Below are 13,168 nucleotides of genomic sequence, written 5' to 3' on the forward strand. Positions count from 1 at the left end.
TTAGCAACTAAATCACCACCCCTTTCAAAGGTGGAGAGCAGAAGTGGACAGAACTCTTGACTGCTTCCCTAGCACATTGAAATGCCTCAGCTCCCAGCCCACATCCCTTGACCCCACCTCAAACTCCCCTCTTATCTAATAATCTCCCAAATGCTCTCCCAGGAGGCCAGGTTCCACTGCCTGCACCCCACTTCTGCCTCCCCAGAAAGGAGTTGCCATGCGTGTTGTACCTGAATCCTCACAGAGGCTAGGAAGATAGAAGAGCCCCAGGCCAAACCAGAAATGAGCAGCCTCTGAGGCAGCTCTATAACCCCTGCTTCCCACAAGACCCCCTGCCCTACCAGCATCTTCTTCCTCTTCCTCTCTCATTTCTCTCCTGCCTTGTGTGTATGTGTTAGTTGCTCAGTCATGTCTGACTCTTTGTGACCCCAGGGACTGCAGCCCACTGGGCTTCTCTGTCCGTGGAATTCTCCAGGCAAGTATACTGGAGTGGGTTACCATTCCCTTCTCCAGGATCTTCTTTGACCTGAGCATCAAACCCGGGTCTCCCGCATCGTGGGCAGATTCTTTACCGTTTGAGCCACCAAGGAAATCTGCCTTACTGGGACTGAAAACCTGAACTTCTCTGGTCAGTTCTCACTTTGCTGTTGCTCCAGTTGATTTTGCCCCCTCAAACCTTATGTGTCCCAGAAGCATCACTGCTTCAAGGGCCCAGGCACCATTTCTGAAATAGCTCTCACCCTAGGGGCATCAGTCGTCAATCCTGAGCCTGTGCGGGAATTTAGGAAAGGTGAAATCGGGTCCTGCACCTTGCAGAGTTGAAAGTCCATTTACTGGAGCTCAGCCTGCAAACACCCAAGAACCAGGGCCAAGTTCCCAGCTAAAACGAACTCTGCTCCAAGCACAGAGTCTCTTGCCCACTGTCCAGATATTTTCCTCCAGTGCTGAACAGTGCAATGTGTTAGATGGACACAGGCTCCTGGGCTGTGGGGAGAGGAACACACCTCTTTCACTTGTGGGAGGGAACTTTGTGTGGCATCCCCATCGCTGAACCTCTAGTCACTGGAGAAGCTTCAGTCCTGCATGGCTGTCGTTTCTCCCATAAAAGGTGGGCCTTCTTAACTGGTAGCAACAGAAGGAAGCAGGAAGGAGGCCTGGACTGGGCCTGGGGCTCACCCTATCCAGTAACCTGTTTTGGGGAAACCATGAGTATTTCCCTCAAGGTTCTAGAAGGAAACTGGCTCCAGAGACAACCCAGATCAATGTCATGTGAAAAAATGATGGAGATGGGGAGGGCAGTTAACAGGTAAGGAGGATGGGAAGAGCAGAAACTCTGGGCTAGGTTTAACCTTCAGGATACAGGGGCTCAGAGAAATGAACTGGTTTGTGCAGGCCACCAAGCTAGTGAGCGGGGGAGCCAAGTTGGGGGTCCACCACGGTCTGACCCTAAAGTTAAGGCTCTTTGGGGAGAGGAGTAGGAGTGGAGGGAACAAGTGACCACCCCTCCCTTGCCCCAAGGCCTGATTTTGGTCGTCTTCTGCCTTCCTCCTGGGGCTGGCGGGCTCCGATGGGCTTTCAGACAGCCGCACCGAGACAATGGCACTCTGTCCCGGGCGGGCGCTCCGGGACGATAGCTCATCCCTATGCAGGGGCCGCCTCCCCCACCCGGGCCTGGCCGCCAGCCCCTTTGAGGCAGTGGAAGACGCGGCGGCGGCAGAGGGGGATTCTCACAGGCGGTTGGACATTTGCATAGCCCGCTCGCCTGCCCGGAGACATTGGCCCGCATTGTTGGGGAGGGGGGGGTGGCGGCGGCGGGCGCACGGGCCCAGGCTTGCGGGGCGGCGCGGCGGACCCGGCTGGGAGTGGGCGGGAGGGCCAGACAAAGGAGACGGGGCGCGCAGAGCCGGGCGGCGGCGGGTGGGGCAGATCCTGACGGTGGGAGAGAAATATCGGGGTGAGGTGGGGGAAGCACGGCTGCCGAGTTAGTCTGTCCCGGGACCACCACCACCCCCTACTTCGGACACCCACGCCGTGTCTAATTCCTCCTCGAGCTGGGGCCACCGTGCGCCGTGATTTGAATTCCAATAGCGGGGCATCTCAGGCCTTTCCCAGGCTGCGCAGGTTCGGAGGGCGGGGTCCTCCAGGGGTCACAGGAGCAGCTCGGAGCTCCTAGCCTGGGGGTGGTGAGGGAATGGTCCGGCCACAGGAGCACAGAAGCACCCTGAGGTCCGTGGGGAACCTTGGGCCTTTCGGCCAGATGTCAAACCAGGAAGCCCTGTTGTCGCCCACACATACTTGTGCCAAACCAGAACAGTGACCTCCTCCAGAAACCCTTCCCTAAGGGTTCTGACCCTGCTAGGTTGACACTGACCCCCGATACAGCCGGTCTTCCCCATCAGTGGGGCCCTGGGAGGCAAGCAGGGGCTCAGGGTCCTCGTCCATCATTGTCCCCAGAACTCAGGCAGTGGGGCTGGACAGACAAGAGTTCATGAGTGGGCAAGTGTTCGATTGTCCTGCATTGAGAGTAATAATGGTGGTGATCAGAGGGGCTGTTCCTGAGGGGCAGAGGCCTCATTGTCCTGAAGGGGTGAGGAAGGAGCCCCCTTGGCCCTGTCCCCGCCATCTCCTTGACCTGCTCATTGTCACCCTGTTGACCCAGCCTGAATGGATGGGCCACCGTGTGCGGGGGACCAATGGTGCTGAGCTAGGGGCTACGGGAAAGGTGGGGGAGGGGCTCAGTTGCAGGGCAGTAAAGAGGCTCCTAGGATACCCTAGGAGCTAGGACATTTCTTGCCCTCTGAGCTATCTGCCTGAAAGCAGTGATGGAGGTTCATTCCGTACCCAAACTGCAAATGATGATGGCTTCAGACTGAACAATCTATGGACTGCCCACCAAGGTGCTGGGCACCAGAGGAAAAGCTATGGGAGGGAGAGGAGGAAATGTAGAGTGAAAAAACAAGGGCCTGGTTTTGAGGAGTTCAGCCCTGGACAGAGTCCCCTGAGCCATGAAGCCAGGGTTCTGGATCTTGTAGATCTCAGCAGTGTCTTGGGCTGTGAGCAGCTTCAAGGGAGTAATGGAGCCTCAACTGTTTGGTTACGGGATTTTCAGGGCCATCTCTTGTTGGGCAGCTACCACCCTGTCCCTCCTTTCTCAAGGACCTCTTGGTGGGCCACCCTGGGACCTGCAGCCTTTCCTTCTGTAGAAGCTGGTAACTGTCCTCTCCCAGGGAGGGTTGAATTTGTCACTTCTTCAGGAAGCCTCCCTAGATTGAGATGGGAGCAGTGACCAGCCTGGGCTGGAGCAGCCCCATTTTGTCAAGCCTGGAGATTTGGTTATGGTCAGAAAAGAACCAGAGTAATCAGGAAAAGATCAGGTGGGAAATGCCAGTGGTATGTGTAAATGCTCATATATCCGAGCTTTAACCACCCAGACTAAGCAAGGGCTGCTGCTGCTGCTGCTGCTAAGTAGCTTCAGTCGTGTCTGACTCTGTGCGATCCCATAGACGGCAGCCCACCAGGCTCCCCTATCCCTGGGATTCTCCAGGCAAGAATACTGGAGTGGGTTGCCATTTCCTTCTCCAATGCACAAAAGTGAAAAGTGAAAGTGAAGTCGCTCAGTCATGTCTGACTCGTCGAAACCCCATGGACTGCAGCCTACCAGGCTTCTCCATCCATGGGATTTTCCAGGTAAGAGTACTGGAGTGGGGTGCCATTGCCTTCTCCGTAAGCAAGGGCAGGGAGGGTCTTATCCTCAAGTCTCTCCTTTCCTGTAAGTCTTTCAGATCTCTGAGGATTGCTCGGGGAGCTCAGGGGCAGAACAGGTCAGCTGACTGTACCTGGATCTTTTCAGGGCTAGAGGGAAGGCTCTGCAGGATGGAATGGGGGATGGGCCTCTGCTTGTCCAGACTCCCACTCTCCTGGGGCTCACAGGACAGGATACCTTTCTGCAATCTCAGCAGTCATCCTTCTGCCTCAGCACAAGGATCTCCCTCCAACATACCAATCCCAGCCAGCAACGGCCAGGGGAGGCTGTGGAGGAAGGAGGGGAACTCAAGGGGAGGGAGACACCAAGTCTATTCGGGCCACAAAGGGGGGATCCCATGGAGCACTTGTCCCTCAACAGCCCTCCTTGTTCCTCAGCTTTTCCTCAGCTCTGTGCTGACTTCTTTCTCCAGCCCAACTCAGTCCCTTTAACTACAGTGAGGATGGAGCCTCGTGGGAACCCCTTTTGCCCCTATCCCAGGACTCAGTTCAGTTCAGTTCAGTCGTTCAGTCGTGTCCGACTCTTTGCGACCCCATGAACTGCAGCACGCCAGGCCTCTCTGTCCATCACCAACTCCCGGAGTCTACCCAAACCCATGTCCATCGAGTTGGTGATGCCATCCAACCGTCTCATCCTCTGTCGTCCCCTTCTTCTCCTGCCCCCAATCCTACCCAGCATTAGGGTCTTTTCCAATGAGTCAACTCTTCGCATGAGGTGGCCAAAGTATTGGAGTTTCAGCTTCAACATCAGTCCTTCCAATGAACACCCAGGATTGATCTCTTTTAGGATGGATTGATTGGATCTCTTTGCGGTCCAAGGGACTCCTAGGCCCCAGAAATCCCTCCTGGGGTTTGGTCTTGAGGAAGAGGTCTGTAGTCTTGTTCACTCCTGTCAGAAGCCTGGGGAGCAGCAGGAGAGGGCAGAGGGGCTCCCAGCACTTCAGGTTTGGGAAAAGAGCTCTGGTCTACTGGAAGGATGGATTCCTAGTCGAATGAAAGATCTGGAAGCCCTAGCACCGCCTAACATGTGATGGGGACTGGGCGCTCAGAAAAGTCTTGTGGCAGCGATAGTGAGGACCAGAGCTGAAGCAGGCAGGAAGGCCATTAGGCTGCAGGAAGGACTTCCATTCTTGGTAGAGGATGCTGGAGCATCAAGGCCCCATCTTCCTCTGCTGGGTCTGGAGCGCCCTCTGGTGGTCTGATGGTGTCAGGCCGACAGAAGCCCTGGGCCTGCCTTCCCCATTCCCTACAGCAACTTTGACTTGCCCTTCCTAGTCCCCACTCCTCAGACTCTAGACAGGGACCTAAGTTGGTGCCTGGTACCTGGCTCCTCCACCATCTCCCCAGCCTTCCACCCCTCCCCCAAGGCTCCATATGGAAAGGAGCTCCTGTCTTCTTTCCTGCAGCAGAAGTGATGGGAGCTAATAATGACGAGCTTCCCCACAGTAGGCAGTCATCCTCTTCTAAAAGGAGAGCATCCTTCCAAAGGCTGCTTCCAGCCAGCTTCTGAGGAGTTAGTGGCAAAGAACTCCTTATGCTACTCTTAAGCCTCCAGGGGCCCTCTTCCTACTCTGTTCAGAGGTCACCCAAGTTGAGGGTCAGAGTGGCATTCATTATACAATAGGAAGAGCTCTCTAGCAGACTGAGCTGTCTTGTAACAAACACACACTTGCTGGAGGGGAATGAGCTCCCTGTCTCTGGAAGCAAGTAAGCGCAGTCTTGGCATTGCCCTCATAGAAGACAGCATCCTAGGGGGAGTTCCTTAGACCCAAGGAGGCCAGTTGTCACCAGTCAGGTCTTTTTCCACCTGAGGTTCTAATATTGTGAGTTAGATGGTGCGAGAAACTCCCCAAATTCTCAGTGCACAAAAATAAAGGAGTCAGAGTCCTTGGTGACCATGGTATTTATCACCCTCAGAGACCCAGGCCCTGGCTCAGGCTTCACTGTAACTGAGTGATGCTGGTCCAGTGAATCAGCAGTCCCTCGAGTGCCTCACTTGCAGGGCGTGGGGTGGTGGGGTGGGGGTGTGTGAGGCTCTCTCCTCACCATGACCAGTTATAGCCACCTGGCTCCTCCACCATCTCCCCAGCCTTCCACCACCCCTCCCCCAAGGCTCCCTATGGAAAGGAGCTCCTGTCTTCTTTCCTGCAGCAGAAGTGATGGGAGCTAATAATGACGAGCTTCCCCACAGTAGGCAGTCATCCTCTTCTAAAAGGAGAGCATCCTTCCAAGGGCTGGAAGCAAGTTAGGCCTGAGTCTCTGCTTCCTCTGATCCTTGCGCTAAATTCTCATGTTCCCCAGGCACCTGGAGGGCAGGGATGGAGGAGCAGGTGAAGGGTCAGCTCTAGAGGATGGAGACCACAGCTTAAGGGTGAACCCCAGAGGAGAAGGAGCAGGGGAGCAATGAAAGAGGCAGGTTGGGCCAGAGGAGACAAGGCAGGGAAGGGGGCGTTTGAGGGTGAAAGGGCCCTAAGGGCCTGAGGGGTGGCGACATCTCACCTCCCAGTAAATCTGGTCCTCGTAGCACTGGGAGTCTGGCGGGGAGTCAAGGATGGGCAGCCTCAGCAGGAGCCCTGATGGCAGTAGGGGACAATGTGTGAGGCTTTTTGCTGCCCCCATAGGGGAGGTTGCTACCCAGTACCACAGGGCACAGAGGAGCCAGGAGTCATGAGGTCAATGTGATGCCTGGCACAGGCAAATCACAGCAGTATTTATCAAGCGCCACTTCTGCTAGGCCCTGTGCAAAATGCGTGACAAAACACTGCCTCCCTGAGTAATCACAGCAACCCTGCAAGGTGAATAGGATCCCTGTATTACAGAGAAGGGGACCAAGGTTCAGAGAAGTAACATACTAAAGTGTGCACAGCGGGAACGGACCAAATAGTGAGTCTGTCATGAACCACAGCTCGTAAGCTTTCTGTGGGCTCCTCTCCAAGAGGGATGCAGAAAGTGTTTTTTGAGTAAATAAGTAATAAATGAATGAATGAACTCTTATTTGAGGGTAAGCTCTCAAGGTGAGAGCAGGAAGATGGGGATACCGAAGCATACGTTTAATTTTGAAGGCCTGACATCAGGAGGGACTGCCTGGCCTGGCATCAGTGGGCAGGCTGCCTCTGTGGAAGGTTTTTGTGCCTCAGTCTATTGATGAGCCAGCCAAGCCTCTTCCCTCCTGGCCCCTACCCCAGCCCCAGCCCCAGCCCCCAAGAGATGGCACCACAGGCCTCAGGGCCTCAGCCTGGGGTTGGGCTGCCCTCTAGTGGGAAAAGGGAGCAGCACACACAAGCCACAGAGGAGAGGGACTGGTCAGCCCCCAATTGGTCCGCAGGCTTCCCACCTTCCTTTGCGACCAGAAGGGAGAAAGTACCTGCTTGGTCCTCCTTACCTGGAGGAAGTTACCCCTGAACACCATAACCCCACCCTGCACCTGGCACGAAGTAGGTGCTCAATAGAGTAAATGAATGTCAGGGGAATGGGATTGATCCAAAGGCCCTTCCTCCAGAGAAACACCCCCCCCCCCCCCCCGCCTTCTGTCCTCCATGGAACTCCTCCTGCCAACTCCCGACCCCAGCCAAGGTCACTCACCTCCAAGGCACCCACCCACAGAGGCAAATGTCAGTGTGACAAACAACCCGAAGAGCTGGTGCATGGCCTGAGACGTGGCACTGCGCTGGCCCTCGGCTATGAGTGGAAACACACTCTCTAGGCTGCAGGGAGAGAAGGATGTGGAGAGACAGGGATGGAGCACGGGGCCAGGGCTGGTCAGCGCATCAGTGCCCTGCACCGCTTTCTGCAGCAGCCGAAAGGGCCCTTGGGAGCCTGCCAGCCTGAGTCACCTCCAGGCCTTTTCTCCAACTGAGCCCATTGGAGGGGAACACCCTCCCATCCCCAGTGTGCCAGCAACACCCTCACACCTTTCAAGGCTCAGTTTGAGGGTCACTTTTGCCTCCCCTCTCCCCTGAGCCCTGATGTGCAAAAATCTATCCTAAGGATCAGTGTCTCTTCCTTGACCCTTTAATAATGACACTGTTGAAATCATTTATTCAACGACCTTCTGCTGCACTTGACTGAGGACCAAGAAGGCAGTCCCCAGTCTTGTTCACCCCAGTTTCTTCAGCTTCCAGGGTATGGATGAATGAATGAATGAGAACAGACAGCTTTTTTTTTTGTTGGTGGTGGTGGTCCACAAAAGGAGGAAGAGACTGAGGGAGTTAGTTCCAGGGGGATAATGATTCCATTGAGGATTGGGGGTGGGGTGAGGGTGGGGAGAACTCACCCATCTCCATAAGCTTCATGAGTGGCCAACCCAGCCACAAGGACCCCCAGGAGGGCTCCCAGGACCCCCGGCATCCCATGGAGGTTGTGTACGCCACATGTGTCTTGGATTTTGAGTTTGGACTCAAGGATGGGCTGGAGGACAGGACACCAATCATGAGTCTCGTGTGTCCCCCCTCACCCAGGCCTGTTGGAGAGGAGGAAGGGTGTGAAGACCCTCTGCCCTGCTCAGGGCCCGAGGGGCTTATGTACCATGAAGAACTTGTACCCCAGTGTGGAGATGGTCCCAGCCAGGAAGCCAGCTGCCAGAGCCCCAAAGGGTGTCAGCATCATTTCAGCTGATGTCCCCACTGCAACCCCTCCGGCCAGTGCTGCGTTCTGCACGTGGACCTGAGGGAGCATAGAAGAGCAAGGCATGGGAGGCCCTTGCTGATCGTCACGTCCACACCCACCCCAAGCCCGCCCACCACGGTGCCACTGCTGCTTCTCCACCATCTAATCCTCCACCTCTCCTGTGGTCCTAACCTCACCTCCTGCTCCGACCCCAATGCCTCCAGTGTGGATGCAGCCTCCTGTGCCTCTGCCCTTACCTGTTCCCCTGGAGGATCAACCTTGCAGGGTCTCAGACCTCTCCCTGGCCTCCCGGTCCATCCCTCTGCCTCTCCCCACGTCTCTTCCCCATACCATGTCCAGCCGCCCATCCCCCCCGACAAGGGCTGACAAGGCGAAGGTGCTGAGGGTGCTGGCGGTCAAGGAGTAGTATGTGTTGAGAGCGGTCCGATGCTGCCCGTCCCCCAGGGCGGTGGGTGCCGAGTTGAAACTAGGCCAGAAGATCCACAGGAAGATGGTCCCTAAACGGTGGGCAGGCAGGCAGAATGAGAGGAAGTAAGTGACTCCCTCACAAGTTACAAGTTGTGTAACTGCAGTCAAGTGACCTACTCTCATCAGCCTCAGTTTCCTCATCTGTAAAGAGGGGATAGTGACACATACCTCAGGAATTGAGGACTAAATGAGATGATGCACACCAAGGACCTAACTGCAGCCTGTTACTTTAGTTAGTGTTAGTCACTCAGTCATGTCAGACTCTTTGCAACCACATGGACTGTAGTCCGCCAGGCTCCTCTGTCCATGGGATTCTTCAGGCAAGAATACTAGAGTGGATAGCTATTCCTTTCTCCAGGAGATCTTCCAGGCATCAAACACAGGTCTCCTGCATTGCAGCTGGATTCTTTACCAGCTGAGCCACCAGGGAAATCCAACCATGCCCTCATTGCTGTTGTTCAGTAGCTCAGTTGTGTCTAACTCTTTGTGACTCCATGGACTGCAGCACACCAGGCTTCCCTGTCCTTCACCATGTCCCAGAGCTTGCTCAAACTCATGTCCATTGAGTCGATGATGCCATCCAACTATCTCATCCTCTGTTGTCCCCTTCTCCTCCCACCTTCAATCTTTCCTAGCATCAGGGTCTTTTCCATTGAGTTAGTTCTTCACATCAGGTGGCCAAAGCATTGCAGCTTCAGCTTCAGTCCTTCTAATGAATATTCAGGGTTGATTTCCTTTAGGATTGACTGGTTTGATCTCCTTGTTGTCCAAGGGACTCTCAAGTGTCTTCCATGGCCTAGGTGGTACTAAATGTCTAACAACTGGTACCATTGAGGGGTACTGGCATAAGAGGGAGTTAGTTACTTGATTGAAAACCATGGGGAGGTTGAGGTTTTTTTTTTAAGTATCAGAAAGGGAAAAAAAAAAAAAAAGAAAGGGAAAGGAAAAAAAAGGCAAAGGGCACCACATGTCAGGCACGAATCTGGCACTTGATATCCGTAACAGGAAAATCATTTGTTTTATAACCTCAACTGCCACCTGGAGAGGGTGGGCCCTGCCCTGAGCACTGATAGCCTGGGCCTGGGCATCTAGGGCAGGAACTGGGAGCTCCATAGGCCCTGCTGCCCTGTGAGGTTCCCAGGTGAGTCCTGGAGGCAGTGGGGCAAGAGAGGAGGGGGACTGGGGTAGGGCCAGCATGGCAAAGAGGCTTGAGGGACTGCCCCTTAGTCCTGAGAGGTCCTTGGGTTGTGATGTAACTTCTGCACCTCCACAGTCTGCAGTAAAATCTACCACACATACACATGTGTCTTCTGAGAAGAGTTTTGGGAGGAATCAAGGAAGAGACTCATTTTCCTATCCAGCAGGAGCTGGAAGGCAGAGGAAATCTGAGAATGTAAGCCCCCCAGGAAAGCACAGAAATCTTCGGAGGCCTTTGGACTTCAAACCAAACTTATCAAAGGGCAAGGAGGCCTCAGTTGACCTAGGGTTCCATGTGCTCTGTTTCGTAACACACCCAGATGTGAGCAAGAAACACAAAGCAAGTCTCTTTTTAATGTAAGAATGGGCACTTCAGTAACTACTCAATACTACCTTCAAACGGGTAAAATATCAATTTCCTTTCCTGACTCATCAGTGAATGGAGAGGAGCAGAGGTACAGGCTTAGAAGAGATAGGTGGTGATGAGGGTGCTTGCAGGTCAGACCCTACTCCTCCCAGAGGTGACCTGTGACCTCTCCTTCTCTCCTGAGAGTGCTGAGGCTTCCAGGAAATCTCCTGGGAGAAAGTGTCCTCAGGAGGTAGGAGGCAGCACCAAGGGAAAAGGCCTAGAGATTACAGATGGGGAGAAGCTGAGTCTGGCTGGAGAGAGAGGGGGAGAAAGAGGTGGGGAGGGGAAGGGGAGCAAATTACTGCAGGGGCCAGTATGCCTGACTGAGGAGTCTGGTATTTAACTGTGGGTAGGGGGGCCCTGAAGGCCTTTAAACAGAGACAGGTACCATCAGACTTGGATTTAGAAAGGCCCCTGGGATGGATCTTGGGCTTCCCTGGTGGCTCAGACAGTAAAGAATCTACCTGCAATGCAGGAGACATGGGTTCAATCCCTGGGTCAGGAAGATCCCCTGGAAGAGGGTAGGGCAATCCACTCTAGTATTCTTGCCTGAAGAAACCCATGGACAAAGGAGCCTGGCAGGCTACAGTCCATGGGGTCACAAAGATTTGGACAAGACTGAGTGACTAACACCTTCGTGAACATTTTCTGGGATGGAGTCCTGAGATCCATGAGCTCTGAGTTCTAAGAACCTGTCATAAAACTACCAAAAATAATGAGCAAGGGTTCCCAGGCTCTGATGGAAGAGTCCAAGTTGGAAGGGAGTTCCCTGCCAGAACCTCAAGACTTCTAGGTGGCACCCCAAGACCAGGCCTGGATATGAACTGGCCCCTCACCCATCACACCTCTGCAGGCCTCACCAATCATGGCAAAGAGGTCTGAATGGTAGACAGAGCCCTGGCGATGCTTGCTCTTCTCCAGTTGGGGCTTATAGAGGACCCAGGAGAGGATCAGCCCGAAGTAAGCACCAAAAGTGTGGATAGTCATGGAGCCTCCTGCATCCTTCACCTGGGGAGGTGGGGCTGAGGTGGAAGGGCAGCCCCTTGCCCCACTCCAACCCCATCCCTTCCCTGCTCAGGGCCTGGCCATGCCCACTCCTCACCCCATCCCCATCCAAACTCACCTCCAAGAGACTAAGGAGGACAAACTCATTGAGGCCAAACAGCACCACCTCCAGCAGGGCCATGAGCAGCAGCTGAACCGGCCCGGTCTTGCCCAGTATGGCCCCAAAAGAGATAAGCACGGCTCCAGCACAGAAGTCAGCATTGATCATGCTGCGGGGTTCGGATGGGGAGGGTGAGGGGGGCTGGAAACAAGGGCAGCCCAGGAGGGAGGGGGCCGGAAGGGGGCAATGAAGGCACCAGGCTAAATTCTTCCCTGGGAGGTGGGAAGGGATCACCTTCCTTTTTTGTGGAGATTCTGAGATTTGGCAAACAAAGCCCAGGACAAGTGGAAGAACCAGATTTTGAATCAATAGCGAGCCCTGCTCTTTTCCATGATACTATCTATCCTCCCAACAGCTCTTGAGTAATAAGGGGCCTAAAGGGAGGTGTGGGTCAAGGATGGGAAAAGAAATCAGACAACAAGAACAGGCAGGGTACCTAAAAGAAATCAACTGATGGGTCAAAAACCTAGTCAGGGAGCAGACTTGAAAGAACAGGCTTGAGCTGGGTCCCTTGGGCAGGGGCCTCCCAGGTAGACCTAGAGGAGCCAGGGAGGCCACTGCTGCCCACCTCTCCATGCCTACAAGGATGTAGCCACCATGGAAGGAGTGGAAGAAGCCCTGGATGAGCGTGGACCACTGCAGGGCAAAGGCGGCCAGGAGGAAGGTGAAGCCCACGCTGCCGAAGCCGTAGCGCTGCAGGAAGACCATGAGGAAGCCGAAACCCACGAAGATCATGGCATGCACATCCTGGAAGCCTGCGAGGGGGGCATTTGGGACTACTCAGGCCACCACCCATCTACCAATCAGCCATCCTGCCGCACCCCCCCAGCTCTCACCAGCCAGTGCCGCCTTGAGGCTGGAGCCAAGCCTATAAAATTCCCCAAGGCGTGGCCAGGCCTCCCAGCCTGGCTCACCGGTGCAGAGCTGCCCCGCTTGGAGCAGTGGGACCCCCACCATCCCTGTTGTCCCCAGGTCAGAGCAAGAGAGTAAAGCCTTCTGCTCTCTTCTCTACCCCACTCAACTGCCCAATCCCTGGGTCACTATGACTGGTGAAAAGCCCCACCTTTCCTGTGCGGTTTCCTGCAGCAGCCCCTCCCCTCTGTGATGGAAATTCTCTTCCCTTTCTGGTCTTTGTGCTGGAAGTTCATCTTGACGTCTAACCTCCATTCCTCATACTTCAGAATCTATGCCTCTCCAATTTTAGGGTTTTAAATTTTACAAATTAATTGATAAAATAACTGTTAACTTTGTAGAACTGTATAAAATAACTTTAATAATTTTGTTAAGAGGTTATCTCGGGAAAAAGGAATTGAAGGGAGGGGCAGGGCTTCTGAGCCATACAACTCTGGTGCAAATAACGCCCCCTGGAGATTTGCAATATGGCCACTTATGGGAAAGAAGATTTTATCCTATAGTTTGCTTCTTTCTATACTTTGGATATCTTAATTTTATAGATGAATCACTTGAATTTTTTAAGTGTCAGAGGGAGACTTGGGGTCTTTTCTGTTTGTTTTCCATTCTGTGTACAAAAATATAAAATA

General features: G+C 54.2%; 1 protein-coding gene across 6 annotated transcripts in view; it reads right to left on the reverse strand.

The window, feature by feature from the left end:
• Positions 1-5,650: 5,650 nt before the first annotated feature.
• Positions 5,651-13,168, reverse strand: part of RHBG (Rh family B glycoprotein) — a 29,986-nt gene continuing 22,468 nt past the window's right edge. For 5 of the 6 annotated variants that reach the window (XM_081494378.1, XM_081494377.1, XM_081494376.1 and 2 more), the window contains 9 exons: positions 12,196-12,382; positions 11,586-11,736; positions 11,323-11,470; positions 8,719-8,885; positions 8,287-8,424; positions 8,036-8,169; positions 7,345-7,466; positions 6,262-6,335; positions 5,651-6,067 (listed from right to left, as the gene is read on the reverse strand). In XM_081494378.1, the coding sequence (XP_081350504.1) occupies positions 6,008-6,067; positions 6,262-6,335; positions 7,345-7,466; positions 8,036-8,169; positions 8,287-8,424; positions 8,719-8,885; positions 11,323-11,470; positions 11,586-11,736; positions 12,196-12,382 (1,181 nt within the window). In that variant the 3' untranslated portion in view covers positions 5,651-6,007. The remainder of the gene's footprint in view (positions 6,068-6,261; positions 6,336-7,344; positions 7,467-8,035; positions 8,170-8,286; positions 8,425-8,718; positions 8,886-11,322; positions 11,471-11,585; positions 11,737-12,195; positions 12,383-13,168) is intronic. The other variant, XM_081494379.1, reaches the window with a different exon arrangement.

Source organism: Giraffa tippelskirchi, chromosome 5 (assembly GCF_054371585.1).
Source record: "Giraffa tippelskirchi isolate mGirTip1 chromosome 5, T2T-mGirTip1v1.2.pri, whole genome shotgun sequence".
Classification (NCBI taxonomy): Eukaryota; Metazoa; Chordata; class Mammalia; order Artiodactyla; family Giraffidae; genus Giraffa; species Giraffa tippelskirchi.